The sequence below is a fragment of the Salmo salar genome, chromosome ssa06, assembly GCF_905237065.1.
Source record: "Salmo salar chromosome ssa06, Ssal_v3.1, whole genome shotgun sequence".
Taxonomy (NCBI): domain Eukaryota; kingdom Metazoa; phylum Chordata; class Actinopteri; order Salmoniformes; family Salmonidae; genus Salmo; species Salmo salar.
Genome location: NC_059447.1, coordinates 59,810,856 through 59,828,402, shown reverse-complemented (window position 1 = coordinate 59,828,402; position 17,547 = coordinate 59,810,856). Strand labels below are relative to the sequence as shown.

At 46.0% G+C, this 17,547-nt stretch overlaps 1 protein-coding gene across 3 annotated transcripts in view; it reads right to left on the bottom strand.

Annotated features, from left to right (window-relative positions):
- fynb (FYN proto-oncogene, Src family tyrosine kinase b) overlaps window positions 1–17,547 on the bottom strand; it is a 64,870-nt gene that overhangs the window by 13,481 nt on the left and 33,842 nt on the right. For all 3 annotated transcript variants that reach the window (XM_014204743.2, XM_014204742.2, NM_001165358.1), the window contains 2 exon segments: window positions 4,333–4,598; window positions 2,236–2,332 (listed from right to left, as the gene is read on the bottom strand). In XM_014204743.2, the coding sequence (XP_014060218.1) occupies window positions 2,236–2,332; window positions 4,333–4,591 (356 nt within the window). In that variant the 5' untranslated portion in view covers window positions 4,592–4,598.

Genomic DNA, 17,547 nt, shown 5'->3' with positions numbered 1-17,547 from the left:
TGTGAATACATTGAAAGCAGTATATGCCTTGTTCATATGGAATCGTGGAGGGAGGTAGTATTTGGCAGCACTGGCTGATTACAAGCAGAGGAGGGAGGAAGACGGATGTAGAGAGGAGAGAGAACCTTGAGAGAGCTCGCATGCCTACACAGCCATTACTGCCTCTCTCTTGTCCTCCCTCTTTCCCTAACTGCCTCCTCTCCTACTCTCCCTCCCTCCATCACTCTCACTTGTCTGTCCTCCAAACACACTGCCCTCTTTTACATCTCCCTCTCCCTCGCACATTTCATCTTTCTTTTTGCGCGAGCTAGTCTTTCATTTATCCTGAATAAAAACATGACGGGGGGGGGCTAGGGTACGACATCACAGCAAGAAATGGGGCCGGTTTCCTTTGTTCTGAGAGCAGAATGGAGGTTCCCCCTGGAGGGCTAGTGTGTTCACCCTAACACGCTAACGCTAACAGCTGAGAGGAAAGCAAGAGAGAGAGAGAGAGAGAGAGAGAGAGAGACGGGAGGGGCCCGTCTGTCTTCTTCAACCCTCTTCAAACCATCTTGACTCCGCCGCAAAGACAGAAAACAACAACATGTAAACAAAGGGAGAACCACCCTCCTCCCATCTCCAGAAGTATTGTAATACTCTGACTAGCCCCCTTTCCCTGTGGTCACTGCCGATGACAGAGTAATGAGTGGATTGTGTCGACAGACTGGAGTCAGGCTGGTATCCACTAGCATAGTATTCATAGTTGGAACATGTACAAAAACAATACCCAATTTACTAACCATTAAGACTTGAACCATTGAACAACAAATCAGAGCCATTTCCTGCATATTTCTGAGGTCATTTTTCAGTCAGAGAAAAATGTGCTCAATATGCCATTGTATTATAAACACTTATGAATGTGTCTTTATTTCAAAACTGCTATAGGAAACTATCACAAGCAATCAAACTGGAGCATTATAAAGACTTGAGTCTTATTGTTTAGGATGGTTCCCTGGAACGTGTCGGATGCATACACCAAGCTCAGTGTTCCCTAGAGGATACCACCACATCGCAACACAACAGTCCCTTCACTCACTGCTCGCTGCCCAGTGTGTCCGATGGAGTCCCAGGGCTGCTCACGTAAGCCCTGCCTGAACAGGCATCTGCCATGGACTGTCTGTGCGCCAGGCAGCCCTGACTAAGAGGGAGAGACAGGGTCTGGGACTGGATTGGGTGCAACTAGTCTTCTCTCCAGGAGGGGGCAGTGTACCCAGTTAGAGGTTCCTGCCAGGAAGGGAGGTAGGGAAGCAGCAGGCGTGGGCGGACTGAGGACGGACGATGGAGGGTGGTGGATGCAGCTCTTTCTGGCCACTGCCCAGGAGGAGGAGGAGGAGAGACGAGGAGAGGATAGGGAGGGTTACTAATGATGGCGCTCTTCCTGCCTTTTGCTCTAGATGGGGAAGGCGGTGGGTGGAAAGGTGAAAGGTGTGCTGCTGGGGTATGAGGAGGAAGAGCAGCCCTTCCGCATGGGGTGAGAGGACAGGATGTTAAAGCAGTATGAATGGGTGTGGTGACTAGAGAGGAGAGAAGACACTGTGCTGGGACTGGAGTTTAGGTTAAACAACTACAGGGGTGAACCTGGACATGGGGACAATAGAAGAGATAGGAAATCCCAAACCTAAAACAGACCCAGTCACACACGCTCCTGAGAGAAATATCCATTTTTATTTCGCAGTGCGCAGGCTATCAATTCAGCTGAGTGGAGTCTTTCACATAGAAAAAAAACAGCAGGTTTGAAATATCAGCTGTCTTCCCATTGGCTGGTCTGAGACAGTTTTGCTGACAGAAGGGTAACTGTACCCAACATGGCCGTAGAGTAGGCACAGGAAATAGGGTGGCTGCACTTCGTGTCAGACAGTTCAAAGCGAAAGTCCACACCAGACCAGAACAGACTGAAGAACAACACAGAAGCATTCCACGTCACCCACTGCAATCTAAAGACCCCTGGCTGCTCCACCCAGTTTAAATGTAGACGTAACCGCTGCTGTTCGTGGTTGAAAATGTAAATACAACTGCTGTCCCAGCCGCCATTCAATCACCACTTTCCCCGATCAAAATGCCTTACCTTGACAGCCAGACTGCAAGAGTGATTGTAATATGCATTCTAATTTACATACATAATATAGACCTGTCCCCCCCCCCCTCGGTGCAGTGGGTGTGATGTGTGATAAGCATCTTTACTGTTACTGTACTTACGTGCTGTTGATTATCTGAAACTTCTCCCCTTTCCTGAAGCTGAGGTCGTCCTCTGTCCGGGCCTCATAGTCGTAAAGTGCCACGAAGAGGGTGACTCCTGCCGAGAGAAACACACGGCGTCAGCACTCACACGATTAGGACGAGCAGCGAATGAACCTGAGAGCCTGACAGACTCACATTGAACCGGCTGGCACTGAGAGGGAGGCTGGGTGCACTGTAAGCTTTTATACCAGAGACAGCAGCCATTTCTGGATGCAGTGGATATACTGTGTGTGAGCTATATTGAATTCAAATGTGAATTCATCCATTTTATGGGCATAACTAGCTGGAAATTAGCCTTGGTACAGTACTGGACATCTTCCACCTAGAAGGTAGCACACAAATACTGCAGAAATGACGCAGGGAAAATAACCTCTCAGCAGACACGTCCAGTAAATAACATATAATAGCAGAGTTCTGTCAAATAGGAAAAACACATTCCTTTCCAAGATTAGACTGAGACTGAGACAAGTGTGAAAGCCTCCTAGTCCCTGGGGAAGTATGTAGGGGCTCCAGACAGACTGGGCTGAGAGAGGGGCTGAGCTCCATCTACCCAGGCGGCCTGCTGAATCTCTCAGGATAAGCCTCCAAAAGTCTAAAGAGCTTTCTTTATTCATCTCATTTCCCTTATCTGAAAATACTTGATGCATCACAGCAATATGGTGGAAGCCTACACAGTCTTAGAAATCTAGTTTCAACACAGTGACAGTGGGTCAAATACAACCATGGACCTACAGAGATATCACACACTAACAGTGGTACTGGCTGGCTGCTCCACTGCAGTCTCCCAGTCTCCACAAATACAGACAGACATAGCCAGAGGTATCATAATCCAGCCTTTCAAACGGGACTCTTTTTTTTATCAAAGAGCCTGTGGCTAATGCTGGCCTGGCCTCCACACACTAGAGGATAGAAGGATGTCAGTGAGTTGTGGCTGTGATTGGGCAGGAACCAGGAAGGAACATCAAGAGGCATGATGTATGTTGACCTCGCAAGCTGGGCCGGCCTGATCTTTACCCATGCTGCCTGCAGGTGACCAGAGGAGCTAGCTGATTGGCTTGAAAGGGCTGATGAGGAAGCTGAGTGTGCTCTTCTTGTTCCTCAAGAGCCTCATCATCACATTTACCTCAGGTCACTTCATTGACCCTTTGGGGGCGGAAGGGACAATGTGTTCTGCGGAAATGATGAGCCTGTGCTTTGAGAGCAGGGCCCTTGATGATATCAGCAGTGAGAAGAGCACAAGCTGCTTGCTGCCTTTCACATGACACAGTACAGAGACAGAGAGAAAGAGAGAGAGAGAGAGAGAGACAGAGTGAGAGACAGAGTGAGAAAGGGAGACACAGAGAGAGCACACTGGGGGCTTTTGAGAGCCACACCTCTGATGCATCTACCCGCCACACCAGTCCCAAGATACAGACTGCATCACTTTTGCAACAATAACTCCACATCTCCACCATTTACAAGAAACCCACAGAGCAAGCCACAAAACAACAACCAGGCTTGGTTATGCAGAATCTTAGACTCTTGGTATGTGAAGCCCATTCAATTCAGTTACATAAGGTCATGGGACAAACGATACTAGCTGTGAATTTCCATTCTGACTATTAACTAAGTGCATACAGATGAAGCTATGAGGCTGATCGGACAAGGCAGTACCATTATTTTGTCATTAAAGTGGTTGAGAGAGAGAGAGGGACAGCTTGTACCAAAGTTCCCGACTAGGAAGAAATGTAAAAGTTAAACCCCCTGGTCCACTGCGACCGCCTGTGTGGATTTGGACCACTTCGGGACAGAAATAATCCACACTATGAGGGAAGCCGTGTTTAGTTAAGTGGAAACGCTGAGTTCTTCTTGTAACAGCTGTGGCTCAGTAAAACATGAAGGATATCCTGACTGGAAATATTCCCTATGTAAACAATGAAACCACACACAAAAGGCTGTGCAAAGCGCTGGCCGGACGTTCCAACACAGGGGCGAGGCGCCGGGACGGGGCCGTGAGGTGAAGAGAGTCGGGGGAAATCCGTAAAGGGGTAAAGGGGAACATATCAAAACCCCTACCTGTTCCGCCACGGGTGCGGAGGGTCCCTGTGTGGGAGGAGGTGTGGACCCCTCCGAAAACCGTTATCCCCTGGCCAACGGGTGCCTGGAAGTTGTTGAAGTTTGGGATGGCGGTGACCCCGAAGCTGGGGTAGTGCTGGTGCTGTGGCGTGGGGTCGGCGCCATAGCGGTAGCCCGCGGCACTCTGGGAGATACTGGTGTCTCGGTCGTCCGTGAGTTTCGTTGCTTCTTTATCCTTGCATTGCACACAGCCCATCATCTATATTCTACACAGTCAAGGAGAAACACAGAGAGAGAAGAAGGATTATCAACTTGACTGGAAATCGATTGTACAACCAGTCTGAAAATGAAGTTAACAGGGGAGATGAGTAGTAATACATGCAATAGAGGTGAACTTTAGCATTGTTCTCGGTGTGCTCTCCCATCTCCTCAGATCACATTTCCTTGGGATGCTTTCTCTCAGGAACCACTGGGAAGTTTATAGCCTGATACGCACACAAGCATACACACACACACACACACACACACAGAGCAGACTACTGGGAAGTTTATAGCCTGACACACACATACAGACACAGACGACACACACAGCAGAGCTCCGGATGACTCCCTCTCTCACACACACACACACAGTGTCTCTTTCATGGCCAGGAGAAAAACCACACTGTGATACACACTGGGCTTGGGGAAGGAGAGCTAGTCGGGGAGCAGGGGACCCATGGAGGAAGGGTCACAGGGATATTAGCGCATCGATTATTTCCATGATCACATCACTGCCAGCATCGACCATCCGTACGGTCAAATGGGCTCCGGTCAACGGAAGGGTGGGAGGTGGGGATGGTGAGAGGAGAGCAACTGCAGTGTTGATGTTACTTCTGTCAGTTAAAGAGACGGGACATACTTCCAGTAGGACATCTCTATGTTCCTACCACCCACTGTTCAGCCAAGGGTAGTGTACCATGGTATAAACTAGGTCATTAAATACCAGTATATAAACACACCTACATACAACGACAAAAATATATACCTTCAGTAGACTATTTATGCGTTAGCTGAGATGGTATTTGCACTGTCAAAACGAAAGCGTAAAGTTAATGAGCTGCCGAGAGCCGAGCTCTACTACTGTGGTGCTGGGGAAGATTACCACTGGACAGTTTTATTCACCCTGCGAGAATGAACGTCATCTCATTTCCAGTGTGCAAAACAAACACGGACATAACACTTTGTCTGTGTAGTAGATCAGTGGAGACAAATAGACTGTAAATTGCAGTGTTCCTATGGAGACAGACTGCTGATCTAGCCTTCAGCTAAAGCCACTGACTGCCCTCGAAACGTGTCATTTGAAAATATTCAGGATTTAAATAAGAGCCCTGTTTCTCTCTCTGTCTCTTTATCCCTCCCTCCATCGCCCTCCTTCTCGCTCTCTCTCCCCCTCATTCCAAGCCTCCTGGCTCTTCCATCTCTTCTGAGTGGAGCAGGACGTGCTGTCTGCAGTCACTGAAGACACATGCAAGGAGAAAAGACTCTGGCTCAGTATGCTTCCCTTTGGTCAAAGGGAAAAAAATAAGGCCCAAATTATAGGCAACCCTCCTCCTCTCCATCAATCAGCACAGCAGCAGGACAATGGCCACCCATAGAGCATGGCCCAGACCCTTCTTCCGTCATCGTCACTGACTGACTAGCGCCCGCTTGGCCAATGGAGAGAGAGAGAGAAAGAGAGGACAGCGAGAGAGACAGACAGACAGAGAAATAAAGAACATCAGGGTTCCCAATCTATTAAAGTAGAAACAACTAAACTACATATTGGATTATATGTGTAGATTAAGGCTGAATCCACACAGATACAGAGATCAGATGAAAAGGTATCTCGGTGACATCATCCAATCTCATAAACTACATAACATATCAGAGCATCGTATTTGCCCTGTGACCGTGACCTGGCAAACCAACATGGCTCCGCAAAAATGGGCGTGCGAATGCAGTAAATGCCACAATGACTCAGCGGTCTAACTCTGTAATCCAAGTCGACAAGCCCTGAGTGGGAAGAGGAATCAGATAACTGCTATGGTCAGTGGTGGATTCCACAGCAGTTCTAATCGCCTAGCTACACCTACAACTTGTAGCATCACTGAAAATGCTCAAAGGTTGCTCGATAATCTACCTCACAACATAGCCGCCCAGCAGCAGAGGGAGATTGGATTGGCTGTTGGACATTGACATTTTCATTGATCTCTGTTAGCCGGTCAGAAGGCTTGGCTTGTGTTGTGGTAAATGTCAGCGTAATCTGTGGAAGCGGTATGTTGTTGACTAGATACAGTCAAAGCTGCCTCTGATAGCAGCACAGTATTATAGGTGATTCCAAAGGAGCCAGTTGGAATAGGTTGCTGCTGTGTAGATGATGGGAGATGCTAAGAGTGGCAAGCGCACACACACACACACACACACACACACACACAGCAGTGTGTAGTCAGCTTCAACCATATCCCAGAGTACTGCAGGACCACTCCCAGTATTGTTATTCTATCCTGCAGTAGGCAGCTATAAGACAGTCCTCATAGCAGGAGACCGTCAGCCATGAACTAACAGAGCCTCAGCCCAGCACTACAAACACTGCTCACCGTGGACCCCTCAACACTGCTCACCGTGGACCCCTCAACACTGCTCACCGTGGACCCCTCAACACTGCTCACCGTGGACCCCTCAACACTGCTCACCGTGGACCCCTCAACACTGCTCACCGTGGACCCCTCAACACTGCTCACTATGGACCCCTCAACACTGCTCACTATAGACCCCTCAACACTGCTCACTATGGACCCCTCAACACAGGCTAGGGACTGAGCTCAGCATCACTGCTCCCTTAGTTTGAACCCAACCTCTCATCTCTTTCTTTGCCCCCTTCCCTCTTTCTCTCTCCCTCTCCCCCCCCTCTCTCTCTTGCTCTCTCCACTGATTAATTATTCCCTCCTGTTCAGAAAACAGAAAACACCTGCTAGCCGTAGGCGCTTGTATTGCTGTTTACTCCTCCCCTTCCTGCTGCAGAGTAACAGCCTGAAAGCGACTGAAAGCCATCAGCAGTGTTTCATATAGAAACCCACATCCTCCTCACTCTTCTTCTCCTCCTCAGATTGGTTCAGCCAATCAGATCAATGGTCCTTCAGGCAAAATCAATTATAAAGCAGAACGTGACCAGAAGCAGAGTAGCAGTTGGGTCTATAATTAGTTAAAATAAAGGCCATTCATTTAGGGTCTATATGGACCAAATTCATTAAGATTTTTAATTCAAAGCCAAAGATCTAAAGACTTGAAGAATCTAAGGCTCCTGTTCATTAAATAAAAAGCAAAAGGGACGAAAATTGATTAAATCAAGAAGGTGACATGTTCGAGCATATATCCGGCAATCAGTCTCTCAAGAGAAGAAAGAGATAGAAAAAAGATCCATCCACAGTGAACACACGCTGGCTCGGAAAAAGATCCATCCACAGTGAACACACGCTGGCTCAGAAAAAGATCCATCCACAGTGAACACACGCTGGCTCAGAAAAAGATCCATCCACAGTGAACACACGCTGGCTCAGAAAAAGATCCATCCACAGTGAACACACGCTGGCTCAGAAAAAGATCCATCCACAGTGAACACACGCTGGCTCAGAAAAAGATCCATCCACAGTGAAAACACGTTCATTCAGATCCATGTCAATTATTCATGGGACAGTTGTGCAAAATCAAGGTAGGCATGGCTCAGAGTCGGGCATGTTGGGCCAGCTGCAAAAGAACTGAGGGGGGAACGCCCTGGATGGAGTCATGTATATTTCATAGGGGGTGATGAATCATTAGCAAGGGGGGGCGCTACACTATTGCGTTATGCACTGGGGGGGGGTCTGGACCCTCATGGGACCCCCTCTATCTGGACAGAACACAGTAGGCCTTTTACAGGATGCCATCATCTCTGAGCAGAGAGCAGGGAGGAGATGAGGGAGCAGGAAATAATATGGCCGCCTATTCAGTACAATACATATCCATCTGTGGGTGTTTTTGTGAGCTCATCTCAATGACCTAGGTCTTACTGTGTGGCCAAGCCAGCTCAATGATGTGGCCTAACCTATTTTACTTTCACCACTCCAGAGCCAGACAAAGGATAAAGACATTTGGTTTCGTTCTCTCACTTTAGTTCTGCGTGTGTGGAATATTAGCCTGCCTCAGTGTTATACCCTTCATCAGGTGAAACCGAGTGAATGTTAAAATAGACTTCCAGACAGAGAGAGCAGGAGGTCTACAGAGATAATGAGATAGAAGATTATCAAGGGGGGCGAGAGGAGAGACAGAGAGAGAGAGAGAGAGAGAGCAAGAGAAACAGAGTGAGGGGATGGAGAGAGAGAAAGAGAGAGAGAGAGAGAGAGAGAGAGAGAGAGGGAGAGAGCGAGAGAGAGCGAAAGGGAGAGAGCAAGGGAGAGAGAGAGAGAGAGAGAGGGAGGTTAACTGGAAGCGTGAGACAAGGAGAGAGCAAAAGGGGGAGAGGGAGGAGGAGCAGAAAGAGGAGTGCCTTGGGGCGGAGCACAGCCCCCAAACACTTGACAAAAGGAGCAGAATAACGATCAGTGCTGGGCGTCACATGCTGAGCCCCAGTCCGCCGGGGGACGGCCTTGCCTCTGTGCTCTCAGCGTGCTGCCAACCAGCCAGCCAGCCTCTATCACGCACACAGGCAGCAGCATCACGAGCAGTCCTGCACCATTCAAGGTTAACGCTCAGAGGCTTATGCCTCATTCAATCCCCAACCGACATGCAGCCACTTAACATGAACAGGAACACAAACATAGCACCCAACACACGCAATCAAGGGGTGAGCGGTGTGTGCACGTGTAAGCGCTAGTGGCTCAATTATCACAACAGCTGCAAGGCGAACCATGGGATTAAGCCGATTCACTGCATCAACATTCTGCCACCGACCCTCGTAATAATTTTTTGATCCCTCCAAATCTCTATACTGTATGTTTAGGACTCTAAATCAGACTGCGTGGTGCATCAGGTCCCCTCCTCTTTCTCCTCCTCCTCCTCCTCTCCCTCCCTCTATCACAACGCCTGGTGTTATGTGATTCATCATCAGCTGGAGGAGAGAGAGTGAGTGCTGTGGTGTGCTGCTTCCGGGTCTGACTGACTGCTCTGGCTGTGTATCTGTGAGGAGAGAGAGCTCGCGTTCAGGACGGGCTGGCCCACTGCCACCGGGTTACAGAGGTCACCTGGCACGGCCCTGAGGAAACAATGAGGCACAATACCACCGCTGGAGGAGCAGGCCTCAGGCGGGATCCAAACCTCCTAGAAACCGCTCAGGAGTCGCCTAGCACAAAGAGAGGGCTTGCGCTGGCCGGGCTCGCCCCCCCTTCTCTCCCGCATCCCACAAAATGAGAGATCTGCCACCGATTTTCTACAGAGAAGCCTTCACCAAAAGAGAGGGAGGGAAATAGATTATTTAAAAAAAACTCTTACTCTCCATGGCCTACTCTGAATGAAAGGGAAACAACACGGAAGCTCCAATTTACGTTAGGAATCCTGTGAGATATGAAACTGATTAGGCCTCATAAGAAGCCGTATCATGCTGTCACCTTGATCAGCAACACACTGACTAACCAATCCACTGATCAGAGTCTCTTTGAGGACAATACTCAATCCAGAATGTAGTTCTCCTTTAAAGCCACAAAAAAGGACTCTGGCACAACAGTAGCCTCTGCCCTGAACACACATACAGTGCCTTGTAAAAGTATTCAGATACCTTGCATTTCTTCAGATTGTAACACAATACAAAGTGGGATTAAAATGAATTTGTATTTTTTTGTCAACAATATACACAACATACTCTAATGTCAAAGTTGAAGAACAATTTCAAATAACCAATGTATTCATATTTTTTTTTAATAATTCAAATATAGTCGTTGCATTCATATTCAGCTCCTTTTATTTAGGTAAGCCTAAAAAAGTAAAAATGTGGCTTAAAAAAAAAACACATAAAAAGGTACATGGACTCACTCTGTGTGAAATAATAGGGGTTGACATGATTTTTGAATGACTACCCCTTCCTCTGTCCCCCATACAACATCTGTAAAGTCCCTCAGTCAAATATTGCATTTCAAGAGTAGATTAAACTTCAAACACCTAGGAGCTTTTTGAAAGCCTCATAAAAAAGGTATGTGTTTTGGTAGATGGGTAACAATAACAAATCAGACATTAAATATAACTTCAAGCATGGTCAAGTTAATTATTATGCTGTGGATGATGTATTAAACCACCCCAACACCTCAAAGATGCAGTCGTCCTTCTGAACTGAGCTGCAGGACAGGAAGAAAACTGCTGAGGGATGTCACCATGAGGCCATTGGTGATTTTAAAACAGCTACAGAGTTCAATGGCTGTGATTGGAGAGAACTGAGGATGGATCAACAACATTGTAGTGACTCCACAATAATAACCTAAATGAGTGAAAAGAAGAACACAAATATACAGAATAAAACTATTCCAAAACATGCATCTTGTATGCAACAATGTGCTAATACTGAGAAGAAAAAAAACAACACGGCAAAGGAATACACCTTTTGGCGTAAATTAAAAAGCCATGTTTGGGTGTAAATGCGACACAACACATCACTGAGTAACTCCTTATTTTCAAGCATGGAGTGGCTGTACCATGGTATGGGTATGCTTGTCATCTGCAAATACTGGGGAGTTTTCCAGGATAAAAAAAGAAAATGGGATAGGGAGAAGCACAGGCAAAATCCTGACACCTTTTTTTAGTCTGCTTTCCACCAGACACCGCGAGGGGAATTCACCTTTCAGCAGGATAATAACCTACAACACAAGGTCAAACATATACTGGAGTTGCTTACCAAGAAGACAGTGAATGTTCCTAATTGGCCAGTTTTACAATTTTAACTTAAATCTGCTTGAAATACAAAACTTGAAAATTGCTGTCTAGCCATGATCCCCAGCATCTTGACAGAGCTTGTATAATATATATATTTTTAAATATCCAGGTGTGCAAAGCTGTTACAGACTTATTCAAGAACACTCACAGCTGTAATTGCTGCCAAAGGGGTTTCTAACATGTATGGACTCAGGGAGCTGAATACTTAGGCAACAACTATATTTTTAATAAATGTTTACATTATTTTATATTTAATCTATAACAAAAACAAATATTATATATCAGTGGAATATATATATATATTCCACTGACATTACAGAGTATTTTGTGTACATTGTTGACAAAGAAATGACAATTAAATCAATTTTAATCCCACTTTGTAACACAATAAAATGTGAAGAAATCCAAGGTGTCTGAATACTTTTGCAGGGCACTGTATCAGTGCCTTTCAAAGGGAATGGGAGTCAGTGCATTAGCCTTGTGTATCTGGGATTATCTTGTTTCATGGCTTTTTTTTTCTCCAACATGTGCCCACCAGGAGGTCTGCTGGAGGATGCTCCAAGCCCTGTAATTAAAAAGGCAAGCGGGGACCACTCTATCCCCCCACAATAAGCTCCTCAGTGTCTAACATTGTTTCCTGGGTTGAAGATAAGAAGAGCAGAATAGCCTGTAGCTATAAGCCTGCTTCTGTAGCTCGCCTCTCTCTGCCACAGCCGTAAAATACCGGGACTAAGTGAGACAGTCAAGTTGTGTGACGTTCATGCGTTTCTTCCTGGAATGGAGTGTGGAACGCAGCCCCCCCCCACTGTTTATGGTTAATTTCAGCAAGTTGCTTTTGGGCATGGGAGGCTGCCTCTCTGGGTGGGATTATGAACTGTGAGCTGTCAAACTGTGGATAACCCTTCTCCCCAAATTCTCTGAGAAGCCTCTCACTCGTTACTTCCTCTTTCCACTGGCTGAGCCAGGATCACAACACTGAGCCATCTTCCTCCCCCTCCTCCTCCACCTCCACCAACTCCTGAGGAAGGCCACTATCCTCTGCCCTGCCTGCGCCTGTCAGTCAAAGACCAGGCCAGCCATGGTTAGGCTGTGCTGGGCTGGGTGAGTGGGAGGGGCCTGGGTTGGCACCATTGTGTCAGGGTGACTTAGTGTCAGTGCATTCTGAGTGCTGCTGGAGGAGGGACTGAGGGGACCCTAGTAGCTCAGTTGGTAGAGCATGGCGCTTGCAATGTCTGGGCTGTGGGTTCGATTCCCACGGGGAACCAGTATGAAAATGTATGCACTCACTACTGTGAGTCGCTCTGGATAAGAGAGTCTGCTAAATGACTGAGCACTTACCCATAGGGGGAGAGGAGCTGCCTGGGTGAGAGGAGGACTGCTGCTCTCTCACCACTGAGCCTCAGCCTTCAGCCGTCCTGAGCCCTTAGCTGTTAGCCTGCCTGAGCCCAGTCTAATGCTCTCAGGGCGGGGATTAGCAAGGTGGCTTCCCTGCGTTCTCTCCCTGGGACTGCAGTTAGTGGAAACTGTTAGTTGGTTTTTAATCAGGCTAAGAATCAAGTACCAGCATTGTGTTATCATGCATTTACAACACAATCCACAGATACTGTTACTCAGACCCGGCGCCAGGTTAAAGTGACTAAAGGGCTGTTGAAATCCGTGAGGGGACACAATTTCGGGGAGTTCTTGCATTGGAATTATATAAAATTCTTCTTATAGCATCCAATACCACGATAAACAAAGTTCGAATGCCGAGACTCCGAGTCCATTGGGTACTTTTGAAGTGACGGGGTTGGCGCAAAATCTGTAACCCATCTCCGCTGTGCTATATCAGCACAATGGACAGCGACAATACAAAGAAAAGAAAGGCCTAGGTGTTAATGAATATAGGCTACAAGATAGATAGGCTGTTTGTAATAGGTGAATTACCTTATGTGAATGCAGCCAAATACAACTTGTATTTCTTTCCACAGTGCAGTGCATTTCTAAATTCTCCTTGCTTGATGCGTGCCTAGCGAATCCTGTGGAGCCATTATTCTGGCGATGCTTGTTGAAGGAGGGGTGGGCTATTCACGCGGACCTGTCTACAGCTCGGCAGCATCATCGCTGCTGGGCTTGGCGGCGGCGTCGGTGGTTTCATTTCTGATATCCATCGTGACAGATTAGCTGTTTAGAGCTAAATAGGCTAATAGCACTAACACATTTTAGAGCTAGCTAAGAAGCTAACTAAACTCTATAGTGGTGGACCGTGAGGCAGAGTTGAGTGATGCAGCTTCAACTGTAAACTTGACCCCGTCCTTCTAAATCAAAATCAAGTATTTCAGACGGAGGAGTATCTTGTTATTTATGTAGCCTACCACAGATGAGCAGCAGTTTTTCCCGAAAAGAGTCATACCTAACCGCCCAGTGGCTTTCCATAGCCCTCCTACACACACACACACACACACACACACACAGCGGCTCGCTCTGTCCATGGTGCTGATACAGCGCAGCGGAGATAGAGATTTCGTGCCAACCTGTCACTCAATCACTTGAATTTTTTTGCTATTTTTATATATAGGGACATAAAACTAAAAGTGAGGAGGCACAAGTTTTAACTGAGGGGGCTAAGCCCCCTTTTGCCCCCCCCCCGTGGAGCCGGCACCGCTGTTACTGTACTCATTCCACTGTTATTTCTCATAGAACGATAACATAGTAAGCTATTGTAAGTTTATCAACCTGAATAACAAAGCTGTGTAAATCCCTATAGAATCTGAAGTTAATATGTGTGTGTTCTGCGTTACATATCACAGAGATGTTTCAAAAGATAGCGCTAAGTAAATGATTGGCCGAGTGACAAGCATAAAAGCAGAGGATGAGTATTAAAAAAAAGGGGACGTAAATACAACTGTCCCCTAAATGGAGCTTGTCAGCCAGGCGAGCTTAAACAAAAACCTCATTTTGAAAGCATGTCATCAAATAAAGTGGAATGGCAGATCCCTGTAATTTGAGCCCGCCAGAAGTATGCTGCCAGCTTACCTTGTGTTAACAATGCAGCTGTGTCCATGACTTGACTGTGACCTCTGCCCTACGGCTCCCCCAGGGAGGGCCCGTTCTAAATCAACAGCATTATACCACCCATCCAAGATGTTGCCCTGCCAAGGACCTAGCCAGCTACCCACTGAATGGAATATTCATTAAGTCTCCAGTCCAGCGAGAAAAATGTCTCTGATTGTTTGTCCTCTGATTATCTTTATATTCATTAGCTACCACATAGAACTGGCTTTGTGGTGGCAGAATGACACCATTACACATGAGCCATTATGCTAAGTCTAGTACAGAACCACCTAATTCAGAGAAATTTGAAAGATATTCCAAAAATGCGTATTGTTTTTCTCTAGCTAGGCTACATGACGTGTTAATGGTGTCATAAGACTAACGTCTAACATGGCTCTGTGGCTGTAAGTCAAGACATGTCTAGCTGCCATCTTGTTTTGAAGAGGACCACACCACCAGTAGCAGCCCAAAGCCATCTGTCTGTACAACATTAACACCAGAGGCCAATTAAAGGACAGAGGAAGGCAACAGCAAGACATGGGGAGAATCTCACATGCATACTTCTCGCGTCCTCTCTCCTCACCTCCTTCTCAAAACCCATTGGAGGAGAAGGTCAGAGGGGAGGGACCTCTGGCTTTCTCATCCAATGAGTTTTGAGAACGAGGCGAGAAGAGAGAGGACGTGAGGAGCATGCAATTGAGATTCTCCCCATGGTCTCAGGGGCGACGGTATTTAATGCATGTGTAAGCATCCTCAATGATTTACACCCCCATTCACACCCCTGGAACATAGTTGTAACGGTCGTCGTATGTAATGGACCAAGGCCAGGGGCGGAAATCCCAGGGGGGGACGGGGGGGACACGACCCCCCCATCCTGGAAAAAATATGATTTGTCCCCCCCAATATATCACTGAAACATAACTATGTAATTTAAATAATATTAATAATACGCAATGAAAGCAATTGTGCTGATTATAGACACTTAATAGCGCGTTTTTAAGTTTCAAAAGATTGCAACCCCCCCCACCCTTTGCCTCACAATGGTTTGATCCACTGCCAGTTCCTTAGCTTGCTAGGTAACAGAGAGGTCGTATCTACTGTCTGAAAGGCACTCAATGAACGTAACTGACGTGAGGTTAATCCAGTCAATCGCGCACACACACTAGCTGAATATGCAGAGCTAGCGCGCAAATATTAACTATTAAGCTAGCTAGTACCTATTCCATTTATGTGGCGTCGTCAAAGATGGAATCAGCATGCAGATGATGTAAGTTAGTGCTTCAAAGTCCCTGTGATAAGGTTAGCGATAAACTGAAATCCAAACTGAACAGAACTACACTCTCTTCTACCATTGTCTTAAATATATTTAATGGCCTCATTGCAAAAGCTAAATTGTCGCAAGTGAACTTTTATTTATTTATTTATTTTATTTCACCTTTATTTAACCCGGGTAGCAAAGATTATAGCAAACACCACTGAAACTGAATTGGTGCTCGCTAGCTTTGCAAATTCAGCTATTGTTGGAAGCCAGCCAATATGAAACAAACTATTAAAATTACAAAAGGTTGCAGCATATGTTGTGTAAATGGTGAACTCATACAGCTGTCAACTCTTGTCATTTTAATCCGTTTCACATTTGCTAGCTACCTTTTAGATCGAAGCCCAAATAGAATGATTGAAGATGATAGAAGCCCATCTCCTACTGTAAATAACCTACACACTGTGTGTGTAGCCAGCCAGCCAGCCAGGTAGAAAAATGGCAGAAAAATAAAAGACGGACATCAGAGTATTTTTCAATACACCAAAACGCATAGTAAGAACCCTAGTAGCCTAATATCTCAAAGACTAGTTGATAAAATGTTCATAAGAAAGAAATGAAATTCTAATGGAAATGTTTCACAATGATGTCATTAGGCAGAGCAGGCAACAGATGGCACACAGACAGCAGAGTTGGGGACAGATATGCAGGGACAGACTGGCAGAGACAGGGAGTCTCAGGTAAGTTTGTTGAGTCTTTGTTTGGCAACATTATGAAAGGTTCTCCATTTTTTTGACTTGTAAAATAGGAACATAATTGGAAAATGCCATGGATACCCCCACTCTCAACTTAAACTGGTGACTGAACTAAGATTTGTTAAAGGCAATGGTATTGCTGTTGTGATTAGTTTTGTAGTTTTGGGTACCGGTAGTTAGGAGTACGGCAAACACCTTATTTCTTTGGTTCCTCAATATACATTTACCATATTACAATGGAGGCTATGTGTTACAGCACTACTTTTGGTGTCCCCCTCAGGAATTGCTCTTGAGAAAATGTCATGTAATTGTCCCCTCCAAAGTTGATATCAGATTTTCACCCCTGACCAAGGCGCAGCGGGTTGAGTGCTCATTTTAACGTTTATTAGAACACTGAAAAAACAAAACAAGAAAACGAACGAACAGTAATGCAAGCTACACACACAGCTATGCAAAAACAACTTCCCACAAAACCCATTACAAAAAACACCCCTCTATATAGGACCTTCAATCAGAGGCAACGAAGAACAGCTGCCTCCAATTGAAGGTCAAACCAATAACCCTAAACATAGAACTAGAAAGACTAGACCAGAACATAGAAATATACTAACATAGAACATAACCAAAAACCCCGGAACACCCCTCTACATAAACACATAGCCCAACAAACCCCGAAACACTCTAAACAAATACCCCCTGCCACGTCCTGACCAAACTATAATAACAAATAACCCCTTTACTGGTCAGGACGTGACAATAGTAAACCTATTTTCAGCATGTTTTCACTATGTTGGTATTTTCAAAAGGAATCCATTACATTTTAGTCATGTACATTTGAGTCAATTTTTATCTACATGAATGAACATACGAGGACAAGAAACTATAAAATCCTGCAATAACCGACAATTGAATACCATTAAAAAGATGGAAGTGAAGTACTGTCCAATGGTAATTACATTACCAAGGGTGTCATGATTGACTAAAAATAGGCCTAACCCTTCCGCTAATGAGTTTCATTATAACTATAACAACGTGTCCCAATTTTCTCCCACGTGTCACTCACTACAGCGACGAGTGAAATGTGGGAGGCAGGCACGTCATCATTTCCCAAGTTCCTCTGTTTTCAGCACAAGGTCAAGCAGGTAGAGTGTTGACGCATGTTATTTGAATGAACAACACACAAAAACAGTGAGGTTACTAGTCGGAGACCGCCGATGGAAAGCTGTTGTTTTAGTATACTGCACTGATGTGAATTCC